Source organism: Trachinotus anak, unplaced genomic scaffold (genome assembly GCF_046630095.1).
Source record: "Trachinotus anak isolate AG129_WGS33_773 ecotype Australia unplaced genomic scaffold, CSIRO_AGI_Tana_v1 ptg000032l, whole genome shotgun sequence".
NCBI lineage: Eukaryota > Metazoa > Chordata > Actinopteri > Carangiformes > Carangidae > Trachinotus > Trachinotus anak.
The window spans coordinates 21,372,873-21,391,925 of record NW_027273883.1 but is presented as its reverse complement, the minus strand read 5'-3'; the positions used below and the strand labels follow the sequence as shown (position 1 = coordinate 21,391,925).

General features: G+C 42.1%; 2 protein-coding genes across 3 annotated transcripts in view; one reads left to right on the top strand and one right to left on the bottom strand.

Annotated features, from left to right (window-relative positions):
- Positions 1 to 9,707, bottom strand: part of LOC139613397 (teashirt homolog 1-like) — a 36,582-nt gene extending 26,875 nt beyond the window's left edge. The window contains exons 1-2 of one of the 2 annotated variants that reach the window (XM_071470011.1): positions 9,591 to 9,707; positions 6,898 to 7,472 (exon numbers count right to left, since the gene is read on the bottom strand). In XM_071470011.1, coding sequence (XP_071326112.1) covers positions 6,898 to 6,937 — 40 coding nt within the window. In that variant the 5' untranslated portion in view covers positions 6,938 to 7,472; positions 9,591 to 9,707. Of the gene's footprint in view, positions 1 to 6,897; positions 7,473 to 7,679; positions 8,304 to 9,590 lie in introns of those variants that run through there. The other variant, XM_071470009.1, reaches the window with a different exon arrangement.
- Positions 8,452 to 16,394, top strand: LOC139613400 (prostaglandin reductase 3-like). The gene is made up of 2 exons (XM_071470018.1): positions 8,452 to 9,379; positions 11,944 to 16,394. The coding sequence occupies exons 1-2, from the start codon at positions 9,096 to 9,098 to the stop codon at positions 12,872 to 12,874; spliced, it is 1,215 nt and encodes a 404-aa protein (XP_071326119.1). The 5' UTR covers positions 8,452 to 9,095; the 3' UTR covers positions 12,875 to 16,394.
- Positions 16,395 to 19,053: the final 2,659 nt, after the last annotated feature.

Sequence of the window (19,053 nt, the reverse complement as noted above, 5' to 3'; positions counted from 1 at the left end):
ACCAACTAGCACCTCCTTCTTTGATGCTGCTGTTGGACTAAACATTGGTGCCCACTGCCATCACCTCCCCATCTCTCTCGATTCTATTCAGTGATTGGAATGACAGTACACATAATACCAAACCAATTGCATTACATTGCTGAATGCATTCAGACTGTGTTGAAATGATTCAGTGTTTGGTGAAGAAATAGCTTCAGAAATATCAAGAACACACAGTTAAACTCTTTCACTCCTTCCCTCATTTGTTTTCCTTTCAGCTTTTCATTTCCCCAACAATCTCCACCTAACTTTGTCTGATGAGGTACAACTAAAAGAAAAAAAAAAAAATCACAGTTTAAAAAACATTTTTTGTCATCCCCGTTTCACATTCACACCACACCCCTCCCTTCCCCTATCAACAGCACTTCTGTCTTTTTTCTCTTTACTTTTGAGTGGTTTATTCAGAAGAGAGGGGGAAGTGAGATGAGAAACATGCTGGTGAGGGGAAAAGAGCAAGAAATAAAAGGAGAGGGAGTGCCGAGAAATGAGAGAAGAGATGAGAGGTATGTGAAAGAGACAGAGAGAGAGAGAAAGAGAGAGAGAAAGAGAGGTAGAAAGGCAAGGAGGAAGAAGTGATGGAGGAGAGGGAGGAGTGTGCAGGGGTTGGGTGTCCCTGGATAGGGCTTTTGCTCTTCTGTAGTGGGCCCATCTCGTTTGTCTTGTTTGTTTGTTGGCATCAAAGAGCTGCCTCTCACTCCCCCTGCTAACTGATGTAATGAGTGGGTAAGCTACATGTTTTTTTTTTTGTTTTTTTTTTTTTTCCCAGCGCCAAGGAATTCAAATACTTATTAGACAAAATATTCTGTAATTGCTCATCTTTTATTGATAGAAGTAACATGTTAAATTTGGCTCTAGCAGACTTTCCCATACCCTCTCGAGGAGGCACGGCACTGATCAAGAGAGCAAATTTACCCTCGGCAAATGTAATACTTTACTTAAGAAAATTTGAGATGTCAATTTTTGGCCTTAAATTTTGCACGACTACTTCTCTTGAACGCTTCCCCTCTTATCTTCCTCATGTCTCAAATTATGTGCCAGGGAAAAAAAACAGAAAACACAACATATCAACAAATTTTCATTAATGAGCTCTTAAGCCGTACATCCCCACTGTGGAGCCTTAACAAAACGTAATTACTCAGCACAACACAAATATTACATAGTAATTAAGCACACTTAACACAAGGCTGATAACAGCAACAGCACGCTGTTTATCAAAGCTTTGAGTCCAATCTGAATTTCACGAAAGTTAAAAAAAAGACGAGTTTGTTATGCTGCTGCAACATTGAAAAATGAGAACAAAAATTCTTTATTTGGGGGGAAATTGTTTTTCTATGGCAGTCAGGAGTAAGACTGCTTGTCAGCCCAGTCCCAGAGGGCTGCTTTCTATCTGTTTCAGACTTGATTTTCTCAGACTTAGATTTTTTCTTTTTTGGATCCCATGACTTGCTGCTGTTTTTATGTGCTGCAAGGCAGGCAACAAAGCACATCTGGCTGCTTTAATGATATGATTTCCCATCATACTAAGCCACCTCCATTATGACCTCCCACAGAGACATGCTGGCTGCACTTAAGCATTAGGTGTAGGTGTGTGTGTGTGTGTGTGTGTGTGTGTCTGTCTGTCAGTCTGACTGTCTGTGTTTATGGTTGACAATGTGTGTGTGTGTGTGTGTGTGTGTGTTTAAAGTGCAGCGAGGGCAACACACAGCTAGTGATGGTAGCAGCGTGCCCTGAGGGCAGCTTTTGTTGAGAATGCCCCGGAAAGAATCAGAGAGAAAGAAAGAGAAAGAGACAAGGACGGGCATTAATGCTGTGGTGTGAAATATATCCTTATCTCCGGGAACAGGAAAAGCTTCACACATGCTGCTTAGACCTTGCTAATACCTTCCATTTGATTATAGTTATTCTCCGATAATCAATACCTAATGCAAACCTTTCATGCTGATCTTGAAACCATTCTGGTGATGAGAATGTAACGAATGTTTTTGTGCACGATGCTTGTGCAAAAGAATGACGCTTCGCAAGGATAATAAACGTAACTAATGCATGTACTGGAACTAGGAAACTAATACCACACACATACACACACACAGACACACTAGGAGCACTTGTGGTGACTCGGAGCATTAGAAGAGCAAGCTGAGCATGTCTGACCTTTGACCGGCTCAAACCCCGGATGTAAATCTAACTATTATTTTCGGAGGGTGGTGCAGGAGCAAAAGTGCCTATCGACGGGGTCGATCGATGCCACCTGCTAACGACACCGCCGCTCCAATTAACGTAACCTCTAGCTGAGTCCAGACACATACACACGCAAACATGCCAAAGGGAATGGCTGGGAAGCATAGAGCACAACTGAAGGGGGGGGGGATAAAACAGGCTGCGGTCGATCAATATGTGTTCCTGCTCTGTCTGATATCGCTCCTTTTGATTGGGAATAGTGAACAGATATGACAGTCAGAAGTGAGAAATATGGGGCACTGCTGTTAGAGGTTGTTTTCCTGGTCCTGTAGGGGAACGGAGAGGGGATCTGAAGGCAGGCCCTGCTAAAGAGGATGACTAACATGGCGTGGTTACCGGTACACTCATTCAAGTTATTCATTCCAGGAAAACTAACACCGGTCAGTGCTAAGCTACAAGCACACACACACTCTCTCCCTTCACCCCTGTGTCTCTCCCCCTCTTTCTCTTACACACAAACAGACACACACACTTTTTTCATCAAATTCTAACATAAACTTCTCATTTCTCAGACGCTGTGGAGCCTTTAAGCCATCGGAAGTTATAATCCGCTCCAACTTTCAGGCCAAAGACACTAGAGTCTTTGCTGAAAATCAACTTTTCATCAAAACAAGCTTGCTCTAATTCTCAGGAAGGAGTGTGTTATTCAAATCCAGCAACATTAAACGTAGACAAAAAAAAAACAGAAAAAAAAACACACACACACACACACACCCAGAGGTTGTACACTGCTGTGCTCGTCAGGACGCCGGTGCAGACAGAGGAGTAGGGGGCACATAAATCTCAGCATGCTGATTATTTCGAGGGGAGAATATCACATAACAGTATCACCAAGTAAGAGCACAAAGGTCGCTGTGTAATCTTAGCTACCCCGGGCATGCAAAATCATTAATCCCTGGGCACTGTGATTCTCCTGCTCGGAATAAACTGGAGGCCTTCAGCGAGGCGGCCGCAGCACTGAGTTGGGAGGACGTTCAGCCAAAGTGCATGGAGACTGTGTTATGATGTGCTGGTGATTTAGGAGCAGGGCTGTAACACATGCAAAAGTGTAAAAACTTCAACAGAACGTCTAGGTTTTAAAAATGGTTCCTGGGATTACTTTGGAGTGCTGATACATCAAGCGGTTAGAGCAGGCCTGAGCCATGTCATTAATATAAAAATAAATAAATCTCCTGCAACAGTTCAAAAAAATCTCCACCCTCGCATTCCAGCTGAAAAGATGAGGGGAAACTTTAAGGAAACACACGGCTACTTTGACTCCAAAATTAAGCACTGGGAGAAAACAAAGAAATGGGATGATAGGAAATAAAGAGAGAACAGAGGGAGAGGTTGCGATGTGCTGTAGCTGGTCCGGCTTGCTTATTACAAGGTTATAAGAGTAGTGGTGGTGGTGGTGGTGGTGGTGGTGGTGGTGGGGCTTACCGAGGTCATTAACTGGCATTGTCTCCTGACGTGATTAGTCAGGTAGCAAAGTCCATTTGTCACCTGCACAGGCAAATTGAGTTGGTGCTGCACTAGGGGCTATGGGGACTGTATAATATCAACTTGATTACATCAAGGCAGCTGCGGACTTGACACCTTACTGAATTTGTCAGCATTAATCGTTAGGGCCTGTCACAAATCCATCAGCTCCACAGATAATTAGGGCTCTCTCTAATGAAGCCAACGGGAAGCAACCTTACCCCCACCCCTCTAGTCGCACACACACACACACACACACACACACACACACACACTGTCTTTCTTATAATTAACCATCGAGCTCCACAAAAATAACAGCGAGTATCTTATCTGCCCTTCTTCCTCGCCTTCCTCCTGTAAGACTATCTAAGCCTTCCTCGGATGGAAGACGGCATTACTCCATTCTGCCTGTTAATGCTTCCTGCGTTTCCTGCGTCATCACCTTTAAATGGAGTCGTTTTATGATGAGCTGAGGCTACAAGTGTAGTAACACACACAGGAGCGTGCATCTGTGCACAAAGGGTCACATAGTCTACTGTACATATATATTCAAACACCACTTTTTTAAAGTTTCATTCCTGTTTGGATTCCTAAACGTGAATTTCCTCAAAGTGTAATGACCACCACGGAATTATATCTCACATCTCATTTTATGTGGATCTTAATACTATACACACACACACACACACTCAAAAAAAAACTTAAAAATAATTCTGAGAAAAGCCTGCAATATTTTGTTCAAAAAAAAATTTAATAAGATTTGTCTTCATGGAACTGTAATATTTGTCTAAAAAAATCTAATGAATCAGTAATTTCATAAATATATGTATATATTAAAATTGAGCAATACAAAAATTCAGTTTTTACCCTAAAAAGCTCCCTAAGAAGTACAAATGATCAGAAAATAAACCATAAAATTTCCACAACCGACTGTTAAACTCAAAGAAATCCACAATTAGGTCTTTCACTATTTCTGGTGTTGTGAGATAATTTTATGCAGGATTTGGCCTTGAAAGACTAAAATAAAACATAGCATAACAAATAACATTCTCCAAAAAAAGATACAAGGTGAGAAATGAAAGGAAGCCAGTGCAGACAGATCTGCTGTTGTTTTAATTGTCTGACTTCTGATTTCCATGCTCCATCCCACCATGAGCAATTTCCTCTCTGAGCAGCAGCACAGAAAGGAAGCCACAGGTCAGTACCAGCTCCCAGTGGAGCATCAGGCTACCCTGTGTGAGAGTGTGAGCATGTGTGTGTTTGTATACGATTGTGTGTGTGTGTGTGTGTGTGTGTGTGTTATTTGTTGCTATTGGGAATGTGGTGTGGAGGGCGTTATCTCTTCATGTTCATGGAAGAATGGAAAACATCCCATCTGCCAAGCTGTGATTGACCATTACAACCCATGATGCACATGGCACTCAGTGGACAGTGTGATGGATCAATTGTGTGTCTGTGTGTGTGTGTGTGTGTGTGTGTGTGAGAGAGAAAGAGAGTGTGTGTGAGTGTGTGTGTGTGTGTGGTGAGAGAGGGAAGGGGAGGGGAGGGAGGGGTCACAGCGATGTCATGTTTTCATGCCTCCATCTACACGCAGAAACCTAACAGGAGTCACTCTGCTCCCACCGTGGCTGACCTCTTCCAGAGGGACATTTCACCAAAACATAAGCCGTAACTCACTCAACACACACACACACACAACACACACAACACACACAACACACACTCAAATGTACAGCGAGGTTCGATATATAAACCTGAATCCTTGTGGGCCTGAAATCATGTGAGCACTGCTTTTCTAGAAAGACGAGCAAGAAAGAAAGAAAGTAGTCAACGGCGAGCACCGGTTGAATGTTCTCCATCCTACACTCCTTCTCATCCTCCTCCTCATCCTCATCCTCATCACCTCCACCATTATCATCACCACCACCAGCTCCCTGCTTAAAATGATAAAACCTGCTGAGTTCAAAGTCTTCGTCGGCTGGCCCTCCTGTTCGACCCGCTTTGCACCTCATATTTCAAAATCTCTTTAAAATTCTGTAACTGTCTTTTGTTCACTCCAGTTGTTAATGCCTAACTTCAAAGGCTCGGCCTCATTAGCACAGAGGTAGAAACCCCTGTCACTCATTTACATTTGTTTAAAGGCTGCAGGGAGACGAGAGGAAAAAGGGGGAGTCCAAATCCAAACCACTAGAAGTCAACCTTGTCGGTCCTCTGCCAACACCTGGTTTTATCAGTTGGTCACATTGCAAATATTATACTACCCTCCAGCAGTGGATATTGATTTCTTTACTGGACTGATTCTTACAGTGAATGTGGAGTGAATTTGGATGGGAACGCACAAAAAAAAACCCTCAACATTTATCACTGAGAAGAAAAAAAGGCAGAAGGGACTCAAACACCTGATTAAAAAAAGTTTTTTTTTTAAAAAAACGTGATCTACTCAGCACACACACATTCCTTTCATCTGCTTTTAGTACGTTTGCGGAAAATAAAATGAGATGATTCTACACCTATAATGCACAACTTTATTTGCTTTTCAGTTCCTGGCTGAGACAACAGGAGGGTTGTGTGTTTGAGTGGTTGAACCTACCAGAGGCATGCCAGTCTTCATGGAGGGATTTATTGATGTTTATCAGGGATGAATAGATCAAAGACTGCCACATGACAGGCGATCAATCACGCATCAAATCAAGGATGGCAATCCTCTAATAAAATAGAAAGAAGGAAAAAACCGGCTCTCACCAGTTTTCTCCCCCTTCTTTCCCAGTCAATTATTCATCATTACTCACTCTTGAACCTCAAAAGCTCCCTTTTATCCCCCATAACATGCCATTTAGTTTATCTCACCATTCTTAAGAGAACTTTCCTGGCAAGGGAGGATTAAAAAAAAATAATAATAATAAAAGCTGAATTGCGCAGATTTGTGCGTCATTTGCGCAATTAGACACATTTTAAACCCAAGTGCTGGTCTGGAGGTGAGTTGCGCGCTGTGTTAAAAACACAACAAATTTAATTTAAGCAAAATAGTAAAATAAATGGCAGCATGCAGCACAAGTAAAGAATGTGTTGTGGAAGGAGATCTTTTCATGTGGCACTTGTGAATAAAAACTAGTTGGCTACTGGGATGTGAAATGGTCGTAATGGAGGGGCGGGTTATACCTGCTGATCGCCGCGGCTCTTGCTGCTTTCTCCTCGGCATAGTGACCGTCACGATCCACGGTGCTTCTCATGCAGGAATTACAAACAATTCAAGTCTATTAGTTTGGAAAAATCATCCCGTTTTTCGGGGCAGGGGTGGGGGGTTTGATCTCGGGCTGAAAATGTCAGTCTTCTTTTCAAAGTGGCTGCTCTTTTTTGGGCTTAATAGCTGGATCGGCTTCAGAGGGAATAAGCTCAAAAATTACGAAGGGATTCGGCCAGCTCCTGACACCTTCATGTCCATCAAAGATCATCTTCCTTCATCTCTCTCGTGGCAGGGCAAAAAAAAATAATAAGCAGAAGCAGCAAGCAAGCACCTTGAAACCCAAGTTTTCAGTTCACTTCCCCCTGGAAAAATCCCCCTAATCTCCAGTGCTGCTTGGAGGGGGACGATAGTTTGCTGCGCCTTTTACGCACACCAAAACTAAAAAATAAATAAACTCTGGCAGTAACCAAACAAATAAGTCCCGTGTGGTCGCAGCGCACAGCTCTGATAAGTAATGTATCCTTGTGTTTCCTCTTCTTTTGCCTGAGACCTGAAAGAGAGAAAGGGGAGAGGGGGAAATAGATAGACAGGCATTAGATGGGTTAATGTCAGTCCCGTCACCACCACGCCACCTCAGCCCGGATCCAGCCTCACCAGTCCGGCGGAGACTTTTTCCTCCCTCCCCTCCTTCCCTCCTTCTCTCCCATTGAAAAAAAAAAAACATAAATGGGACGAGCAGGCGTTCTCTCTTACTTACGTTTTAAGACTCGTGGAAATGATTTCCACCGCTCATCTCATCGCATCTTGGACAGAGTCGGTTTTTTGGAGGGGTGGTTGATGCGGTGGAGAGGATATCACTTGAGAGAGAGGGGAAACAAACAAGACGCAGGCGCATCCAAGCTTCGCCAACAACAGATCAGATCGACATGGACTAAAATATTTGTCTCTTTAAAAAAGCAAAGAGAGGGGGGGGAAAAAACTCCAGGGACTGATCCGAGGTCTCCCAAAAAAGAAAAAATGGAAACGCGGTGGATCCAGAAGCTGTTTCAGACAGTCTCAACTGATAGACAGACGCATCGAGTGGCTTTTCCTGCTACATTTTTACTCCTCCCCTCTCCACAAGCGTCACCCCTGACAGAGGAGCCTACCTGTCAATCTTTTTAATTGTCTTGTTTTTCCCCCCTCTCTCTCCCTCTCTCTCTCTCTCTCTCTCTCCTTCTCCCTTAGCTTTACAAAAAAAAAATCCCAAACCTCCGACAAAGGAGAGAATTCTTTCGGAACTTATCGGGAGATGAACTGAACACAAACTTATATGAGCATGTACTGCAAACCACAACAAGTATTACAACGAGGTTTACACAACTTGCATGTCATCTTTAGCTCACAAAAGCGAGGCAGTGACAGAGCACGGGTTTGGGTGGGTGGGGGGGGGGGGGGGTTTGACTCCCACTGGGGGTGGGACGAGGGTTCAGTGGTCCAATATGTTATAGTGATAGCGGAACATTTTCAACAACCCCAGATGCTTCCAGAAAACGACAGTCAGATGACAGCAGATGAGAGCGCTGCTACATGAGACGTGCAGTGCAAACAACACACTCCCACAGATCGCGAACACGCACCGTGGTTACAGGTGTACATGCGAGCGTGGAGCTCAGGCGGCTCCGCAAATAAACGCGAGAATTCAACGGAAGCGCATTTGCGCAACACGCAACATGATTATATTCTGTGTTTCCCGATGCTCGAAACGTTCCGCTGGGGTTGGTGCTGTTTTGGTGGGAGGAAAAGGGCTGAGGATGTGTTGGGAGATGAGGATTGATTTGTTTCACCTTACTAGGAAGTGAGTGTTGTGTCCGGGAAGGGGAGGGACTCCGACGACAAGTCTGGGGCGCTGCTGTGCTACTTACGAGGCTGCAGCAGTGCAACGTTTTAATCTCAAATACTCGAATCTGTGCTTGTTGTTTTTGCGTAAGTGTCCGAGATTCATGCAACAAAGAACCGCGGCTTTTATTTTTTGTTTAAAAGCGCGTCTGGCCCGGTTCTGCCCTGCCCGGCCTGGCCTGCATGCTGTGCATGTGCAGAGGGAGAGCCTATAGCGCAGGCTAATGGCAGTCGGGCTTACTACTGCCACTAACGCAAGTCAAGTTGTCCGTGAACTTTGTCACATTTCGCAACCATGTCCAGCCTTCTGCTGGCGAGGAACGGCAGGAGAGCGGTCTCGGTAATCGGCCGGGGGCGCAGAGGCACCGACGCACTTTCAGGAGTTCATCCGGCTGCGCGGCGCTTCATCATAGATATGTCCTACTCACAGCACTTCATGGATTTTAAAGGATCCTCCATACCGAGCAGTATGAAAAAGCTGGTCGTAACCAAGCTTAGCCCTAATTTCAGAGAGGCCGTTTCTATGCAAACCGCTGCGGTTCCGACACCCGGAGACGCGGACTTGCTCGTCAGGAATCGGTAAGTTGTTGTTTTTGAAAGGTGGGCAGAGAGGGAGGGAGAGAGAGAGAGAGAGAGAGAGAGGGAGAGAGAGGGAGACTCGTGTTTTCAGTGTGCGCGGTCGGAATAGCAATAGATGACCCAAAGAGTGTTCTGAGTCTATTTGTGGATCATTATTTGATGTCGGTCTATCACTATATTGTTGAGAAGTTGTAAAAAGGGCTGCGCTTACCTCGATTTACCCATGTCCAGCACCTGCGATCATCATCATCATCATCACAAGATGGCAAAATACGTGAGGAATAAGCGCTGTACTGTAATTCCAAGTTCCGCCCTCTCTGCATTTGTCTATCAATCCATCTCGGAATCTCTCTCTCTCTCTCTCTCTCTCTCTCTCTCTCTCTCTCTCTCTCTCTCTCTCTCTCCCTCTGTCCTCCTGTCTCTACGTCACGAACCTGCAAACAGAAAGTCATGGGGGGGCTCAGACTGGCATCAAGAGATGGAGAAGGAGATGCAGTGTTACATGGCGCGGGAATTGCAGCATCATTTCTCTCATTCACAGCAGTGTGTTCACGCTTAGAGTAAACCCACCTGAAGTCAGTACACACACAGCTTTTGTGGCCTGACATCGTTTAAACGATCACAATGCAAATTCATAAATGGCACTGAATTCAACATTTAGTGATTTAAAGTGGAAAAGCTGTAAATAAAGGCCTTTTTTTGTGAAATTGTTGGATTTCTGTTTCTATTTTTGAGTCCACCCAGAGGTAATGTCCTCTCCTAATTTGGATTTACTTCTACATAACTGACTGTTTAGATGCCTGGTCAGATTTTAAATGTGATGCTAAATTATCCTTACTCAAATGCACCTCAGGGTTTATTGTGTTATCCAATGAACTGTAGTTTTCCATCACAAGGAATGTAAAACACAATAGGCTACGACAGTGACTTATTGCCTTGTAAGATAGTAATCAGTTGCTTGTGAACTAAGACCTTTGACCGAGGTTGTGTGTGTGAGTGTGTGTGTGAGAGTGTGTGTTAGGGAGGTGTCACAGTCATGGGATCTGGGAAAATGTTTTAACTAACAGGGAAAATAAATATTTGTGTTGGTTCAATTGTGATGCAAACTGAGAAGCATTCATTCAGCTTTGCACAGCATCAGTGCAATCTTCATGAATATAAATATGAAAGTGTTAAATGAGAAAACACAGAGTGAGAAACTGATAATTGAAAAGATCTTGACTGCAGTGGGAGAAGCAGATTAATTCACAAGAAAGACATGAGACTGTTTTCTTTCTTTTATATTTTTGTTTTAGGAGAATCTGATGTTTTTAACATACAGTAAATCCTTAAATACCAAGATTCATGAGTGGACTTCAGCAGGACATTTGATCCATGTGTGCACTTTTGACTCCAATTTAAAATGTAGTCACATGAATGTAGACAAGTGCGTGACCTGCGCATGAAAGACAGAGGTGGCGTCAGATTGTGTGATGTTCTTTTTGTGATGATTTTCAAGCTGGACCGTGAGTGTTTGGTCCAAAATTATTCTAAATTCCTTTTTGATTATTTTTCAAATAAGACAAAACATTTAATTTGCATAAATGTGACTGCCACCTCTGCTATAAATCAAAAATAAAGGCCATGAGACCTTAACATTTCACTTAGTATTTTTCAGGGGTTAGGGCAAATATATCAATAACACATATCATTTTATTATACAATAATGTTACAGAATCAAGTGTTGGGTTTTCAAGTATGCTGTTCTTGATAGGAGATCATTTTGGTGCGTGTTATCAGTTTCAGAAGTTTTTCAAAGGATTGTGTTTGAACTGATTGTGACTTTATTGCCGCAAATATCTTATTTTAATTAGTTTAAACTCAAATAGTTCAGTTTTTTTTTTTTGTAGTAATGTACATTGAAATTGTTGTACCTTTGATGATAATATAGTGTTTCCCTGTGAGGGAGCTGATTCCATAGATGTAAAGTAGTCAAATGTTGTATCAACGGGACCCATCTATAAACCACAGAAGCATTATCTACAAGCTCAGCGTACATGTGTGACACGCACAGTAATGAGGCGCAGCATCCGTGCTGCTCTAAAAGACAGTAAATGATTTATTTATACATTCCTTTCTCACATATTTGTTTCTAACATGTTACCAAAGTAAGATGAAAACAGCCGTCTTCGTGTTGAGGCAAGAAGCAACTATCTAAGATTTTTTTAAAGTGCATTTTGTTGTGGGTGTCTCTGAAGACAATGAATCATGACATCATGCAATGTGTTTTGTGATACAAGCCTTTCCCTGTCAGAGCAGGACTGTTCTCTTCAAGAGAAAAGGGAATCATTGCCAAAACAAACCAGGGTGTTTATGCCCCGTGCAGACATGTCTCGAGAGGGAAGCTGAAGTCTTGACCTTCAGACAGGAATTCAGGAAATATGTGCTTACACTAATGACCATGCAAAAGCTTTTGTATGTCATTGTGAATGTTTTGTATACATTTTATTCACAACTTCATCATCTAACAGTTTTATTTTCTTGCTTCTAATCTACAACTATTGTTCTTTTCTGTTTGTTTTCAGTTTTGTGGGAATCAACGCCTCTGATATTAATTACTCGGCGGGCCGTTACGACCCCTCGCTGAAGCCTCCCTTCGATGCCGGTTTCGAGGGTATCGGTGAGGTTGTGGGCCTTGGCCTTAGCGCCAGCTCCCGTTACACCATTGGGGACACGGTGGCCTATTTCGGCAGTGGTGCATTTTCCGAGTACACGGTGGTACCAGCCAAGGAAAGTGTGCCTGTCCCCACAGTGAAGCCAGAGTTCCTCACCCTGCTGGTCAGCGGTGCCACAGCCTACATTGCCTTGAAACGTCTGGGCGACCTGGCCAAAGGTGAGACAGTCCTAGTCACTGCAGCCGCAGGAGGGACTGGACAGTTTGCTGTGCAGTTTGCCAAACAGGCTGGTTGCCACGTGGTTGGGACGTGTTCATCCAACGAGAAAGCCGGCTTCCTTAAATCCCTTGGCTGTGACAGGCCCATCAACTACACCACGGAAGACCTGGCCAAGACTCTTAGGAAAGAGTATCCACAAGGCATAGATGTGGTGTATGAGTCAGTTGGAGGCAGCATTTTAGAACTCGCTGTGAACGGTTTGGCCAATAAGGGCCGGCTGATAGTGATTGGCTTCATCTCTGGGTACCAGACTGCATCAGGGATCCCACCCTTCAGAGGAGGAACACTACCGGTCAAGCTGCTTCAGAAGTCAGCTAGCATTCGGGGCTTCTTCTTGCCCCACTTCTTCAGTGACTACAGGGAGGCTCTGGGTAGCATGATGCAGATGTTTGCCAAAGGGAAGCTAGTGTGTGAGGTGGATTGTGGGGATTTGGCAGAAGGGGGGAGGTTTGTAGGCTTGGAGTCAGTCTTCCGGGCTGTGGACTACATGTATGCTGGGAAAAACCTGGGCAAAGTCGTGGTGGAGGTGGCACCACCCTCCGTTAGTAATAGTAAGCTGTGATGTCACAGATTTATGATGCACTAAAGAAAGAAGAACTTGATCGTTAAGTTTAAAATGAAACACTGTGAATTAGGGCTTTAATCATTTTTAGGTGAGGTGATTATTTTTGTAAGGTGATTGATATGACATTAAAGGTAAAGCTACATGATGCTTTCATGAATAAATATAAACTATTTGCAATAAAAAGTGCAATAAAAAGTGATCGATGTGAGGGTTCAGTCATCCCTAATAACAACCAAAAAAAAAAAATCTGAAAAATACTACTATCTATGCATTGATTATAATATTGCACAAGTATTCAGATTAAACTTCAGAAACAATAGCCTCTATCATTTTATTTTAAACAGTATTGCCTAATCTCATGTTCCCACGCTCCTGTACAAGTCCACCTCTGAAATAATTTTAGACCTACTGCCATAATGTGCTTGCTTTTAGCACTCTCAGGCACTTTATCTACCATAAATGTTTTATGATAGACTTCATTGTTTTTCTAATAGGGGCTTACAATGGTATGTGCCCATCAAAAAGCGAATGCTGCTCCAGGTGTGCTTGGTATTTCATTGCCTGTTTGTGGCTGACAGAAACTGCATTCACACAATCAATCTTTTCATTCACATGCCCCAAAGCTGCACATAATAAAAAAAAATTAGTCCTGCTAACCAGGAGCTGGACTAGAAAATGCCATTACTTCCCCCCACCGTGAGTAAAAAAAATCAGTCATAGTGAATGCATTGGACAATGCCCCTTGACACAGTTTTTTTCATTTCCCTTTCTTTTATTTAATTTAGTTTTGGAAACAAGGAACAAAGCTGTGCATTACACCTTGAAAGTTATGTCACATGGAAGATCATTTCTACATTTAACCCAGAGATTATTATTGTCAGACAGAAGATGAGATGTAGAAGATCAGTGTTTAAAATAGGTGAAAAGTTTCCATAAAAGGTGAGAGTAGACATGATATATTGAAGCAGCCCATGTTGTATTAATGTAGTGTATGTTGGCTAAAACAAACACCTGTTCCTACCTGGCAGGGAGGGATGTAGTCTTCATGCACTGTGAACATGTTATTTCCTCATCCAGGTGGCCACTCAAAATATAACCCAGTGTGAAATACGTTACAGGTGTGACCCCAGCATGCAAAGCTGCTACCTTCACCAGACGGTGCAGGAAATCAGAAACACACCAGGCCAAGGCCGTTTTGAATAATCCACAGTGGAGGAAGTCAGAGCACCACTAGTAGTCTTCAACATAGACAGTGACCATTTTTCTTTTTTTTTTTTCTTTTTTTTTTTTCCCAGGGCTTTAATATCTTTTAATAGCACAGTTTCCTTTGTTAATCATCCAAGATAAGATAAGATGAAACTTTATTGTCCATTAAATTTACATAAAGTGGAAATTTGTCTTTGTCAACTAGAAGTTGTGATTATTGGCTACAGATTATTGGCTGCAGAATAATGTTCGTTAAAACATATTCTTTCTCTTATTACTGAAAAGCATATCTCTGGCTGTTCAGTTTGTCCCTAGCTGTCCATTTGTTTTAGTTGCTTTTCCCCTACAAATACTTCAAACATGCTTATGTTTACTAAACTTGCAGGTACAACATTATGAAATTAATAATTTTGACAATTTTGTGATTAAATAGTAATGGCTGTAAATGCTGATATTGAATTGACGCAACTTTGTTTTAAAACAATTAGAACAGATGCAGTGGTGGAAGAGGTATTCAGATTCTTGCCTTAAGTAAAAGTACCAATACAACAATGTAAAAGTATTACATTACAAGTAAAAGTCCTGCATGAAAAATCCTGCCGAAATAAAAGTACAGATGTATTAGCAGCAAAATGTGGTTAAAGTACAAAAGTAAACTGGTTTAACTGATATATTATTACATATGACATCATTAGATGATTAATGCTGAAGCATCAGTGTGTCAGCAGCATGTTACTGTTGCAGCTGCTGGAGGTGGAGCTGGTTTGAACTTTATATATAGTTTTTTTACAGGGACACCAGAAAAACCTGACGGGTCATCAGATGATTAATGGGAGAGGAAAGTAGAAAAAACAAGGTTCTGAGACACAAATCTGTTTTCAATTTTTGGACTTTTTCTCTCATCTTTTATTTTTGGTGACATATTGGATCATTTGAACATTTACTGAAATAAAATTTAGAGGGAAAATCACTATGTGGTGGAGCTCAACAGCTCAAACATCTGAAATACACACTGATTTTTACGTTTACACTGCTTTAGACGGAAGAAGCCAAAAAGTTCCATTGTGTACAATCTTAAAGGTAACCAGTAACTAAAGCTGTATAAAGGAGCATAAAGTACCTCAAAATTGTACAATACAGAACGTGAGTAAATGTACCTAGTTACTTTCCACCTCTGTAGAACCAATGAGATATGCACTGTGTTGCAGGGATCTTTATATTATTGCATTAACCTCTGTAACGCAACTGTTTGCTCAGGTGTTAAGATGCAAAAGCAAGCTCTTACATGCCAACCACACAAAAGGTGAGAAAGGTGGCCATGCACGTTGATGTTTAGATGAATTTAGCATGCTTGAGTGCTGTGTGCATCCATGTTGCATGGCGAGGAGGAGGCCAGGTTTAGCATCTCTTCAATTAACAGGAGAGGCCTCGTCTTGGTGTCCTCCAGGGCCTACCTGTACTTCCACTGATTAGTGAGCAGTCACAGCCCCAATTAGAGAACACAGGAACCTGGAGAGACAACACTCTTTATTTAATTGGATTGTGTTGCAGTCGGAGGCTGCTGACTGGCAACGCATTGAAGCAACCTGGAACTGTGGAGCGTAAACAAGACATTAAAGAAAGAGAAGGTCTTCGGAAGAAGCATGCACAGACTTTTGTTTGATGGTGAAACTGCATAAATATTTCTTCCTTTTAGGAAATTTGCTAAGTGTCACTATAATTTTAGTCATTAACTACTGTAGCACTGCTCGTCAGACGGAGTCATTAACACACCAGTTAAATTAAAGTTAAAATAGATATGTGTATGTTGATGTGATGGAGGATAAACTAAGATTAACCTGTTCACCGTGATGTAAATGTGGATGACTTAAACACTGAGCATAGATTATAACAGTATAGAAAAGGGCACTTCATGAGGAAAATGTGTGAATGTGCTGGTTTTCATCTTCAGAAAAGCCACGGCTTTGATGGTTTTCTGAGGTTTGCTTTGTTTTGGTAGCAGTGTACTTAAAAATGAGACTATGTAACTTTTGAAAGAAGTACAAGAAGAATAAATGAAGTGTTATAAATGAAAAGTTGAACTAAAAAGAATTAAAACACATTTGTTCAATTCAACACACTCAGGGGTTTTGCTACTGCAGCCTTGGTCTGGTGTTACTAGTAGCTTACAGTTGCTAATGTTAGCTACTGTTAGCAAACTAAAGATAGGTTTCACTGTGTTACTTTTCTTGTCCATTTGCTGACTTTGTGACTCTGATGTACTTGTCCTGCTGTTTCAATAATAGCATTAAACAATGATACCATAATTACAGCCACAGTAGCCACTGCTCAGCAAATGTTACATACATTCACTTTAAAATAAGAATGTTCTCTTCCTTTTTTTCACCCGACTGGTTAAGAAATCACAACTTTTTTTGTACCTCTGCTATCCATTTCAGATTCCAATTCAAGACAACAGCACAGTGCTGGTTTTCATTGTTGCACCTTGACATTCAGGGTAGTGTAATTCTCAAAGGTGTCTCTCTCTTTTTCTTTCACTAAACCCTCTTTTTTCCACAGTTTCCCTGTGCTGGAACATGTGGCACATAACAAAGACATCACCTTCATAGTGTGGGATGGTAGTCTACCTCCAGGCGCCTGAGGGACGCTGGCTGGCTGCTTGGTGCTGCCAGAATCCAGACAGTCCAGTTTCTTTCTCTGCAAGTCAGTCAGACCCCCTCAACTCCCCAACTCCCCAAGCCCCCGTCACTCCTACCTCCGCCTAATTACCAAACCTAAAACCCCACTCAACTAATTAGCCACAGCAGACCCAGGAACTGTGAGTAAAGGTAAAGAGATGGCTTCATTCTGGAGTGTGTGTGTGTGTGTGTGTGTGTGTGTGTGTGTGTTAAAGAGAGGGAGAGTGAAAGAAAGAGACAAGAAGAAAGGGAAATGGAATATTCAAGCCTCCTTTAGCAAGAACATTTCTACAGCCAATTAAAGTCATTTATTAAACTCTTTGCGAAACTTGAGTTGTGCTTGACAGAATGATAGGGGAATATGTTTGTTTGCGGCTGTGCATGTGTTTCTCAATACGTAGATGTGCTTGGGGGTTGTATGCTCGCACATACCCACCCTCACACACACACACACACAAACGTCGACATCTGTCTCAGTATGGCTGGCAATCTGTCGGTTTTTCTGTCTATCAGCGGCGCAAGAGCTCAGTGGGACATAAATTACAATATGCAGCAGCACCACTTGTGTAAGTCTCAATGAAGGGGTGGAATAACTTTCTTAATCAAGTTCCCCTGATTAATTGTAATAAAAGTGTCATCTGTAAATGTGTCCTCCTGATTGAGTAATTCGGGGCCGGAGACAGTAAGCACATCCCTGGTGATTGGGGGGTTGGACAGAGTTGGGGGGGGGGGGGGAGGGGGAAGGTGTGTGGAGGACATACTGAGACACAAATAGCTCCTGGGCACACTGGCAGCCTTCGCACAACTGACAGTTATGAAATACAATTATCAGTTGATCTGCTTAAGAATTCATCAGCGGCTTCACCGGCCAGTAAAGATGTTCATAGAGAGACAGAGAAGGAGGGAGAGAGGGAGGGAGGGAGGGTTACACAAAGGGAGAGAAGGCCTCACTGAATAAATGAGATTTTTATTTTGTCCAGCAGATTGTTCACATTATGTTACGCTATTGTGAAGGGATTATCTTTTCTGTTGTTTTCTTTTGTTAGAATCACCTGTTTTGTTCCACATTATCCATCAATTCTCAGTCCCAACCGCATTAAAAATGGTTGACCTTTATACTGTGGTAAGTTTGTTGTAGATTTGGTGAGATGCATGTCTGACAAACGCTCCAGGTTTAGGTTAAAAGTGGCCAAAATTTGGCTGTAAGCCGACAGGTTTTTAGACGTCTAGGTCAGCGATTTCCAACCTGACTGTGACTTGTGACCCTTTAATATAAAGCAGTGTCTTCTTGTGACCACTTGTCTGAGCAGGTAAACCAAAGTGTGATGTTCCCTTTTCAAACTGTTTCATTTGAATAAACTCAAAACAAAACATCCCTGAAGAAGTGAAATGATCTTGTATTTTATGATAAAAATCATGGATTCAAGAAAATTTCGAAAAACATAAGAACATAAAAGCATCTGCTGAAGAAAACTAAGAGATATGATCAGAAGCTCCAGGAAAAAAAAAAAAAAAAGGAAGGAGTGATTGCAAGTATTATTTTTTTGGTTTGTTTGAGAACTGTGAATGAGAATATTTTCTTTAGTAGAAACATCATTTTCATATTTTCCATCTTATAACTCTGGAGATTTTTCTGACATACCCTTGCCAGGCGGGTGTCAACCCCAGAAGTGAGAACCACTAGTCTTGGTTACATACAAAAAGTTGTTTCAGCTGCATTTGTATCAGTTTATTTCAGTTTGAGATGGGTCCTCACCACATGTGAAATACAGTCACTGAAATTCTGTTGCAACAATGGCAACACGTATCCTAGACTGCAGGAAGCCTTCATTGTTGAGCCAGATGTTGCCTGACTTTAAACCATTGGCATCTTCTAACCTGCAAATCAACATATTAGTACTTAGTAGGAATCATCCAGGCATTTAGATCAAACTGTGGTAACGATGTTTGATGGACAATAACTTGCAGGCGTCCAAGTTCAAGAGCAACCTCCACAAATTTAACACAATTTAACAGCATGTTTGAAAAATCATGTTATCAGCTTTTATTTAGCACTATGCCTAATACTAATACAGTGTAATAAAACTTTATTCTAGCTTGCTGCTCTACCTGCAGACATTCTGAATAAAAGATCCAAACAAGAACTAAAATTTCTATTTGACAGATAAAATCACACTCAACCGCATTCATCATCTCTTTCTACCTACATTAACCCTTTAGGGCACCTTCTGTGGCTCCCGGAGGGGAGCGAGGGTCCCTCACTGTGTCTGTTCAGATGTAGATATATATTCA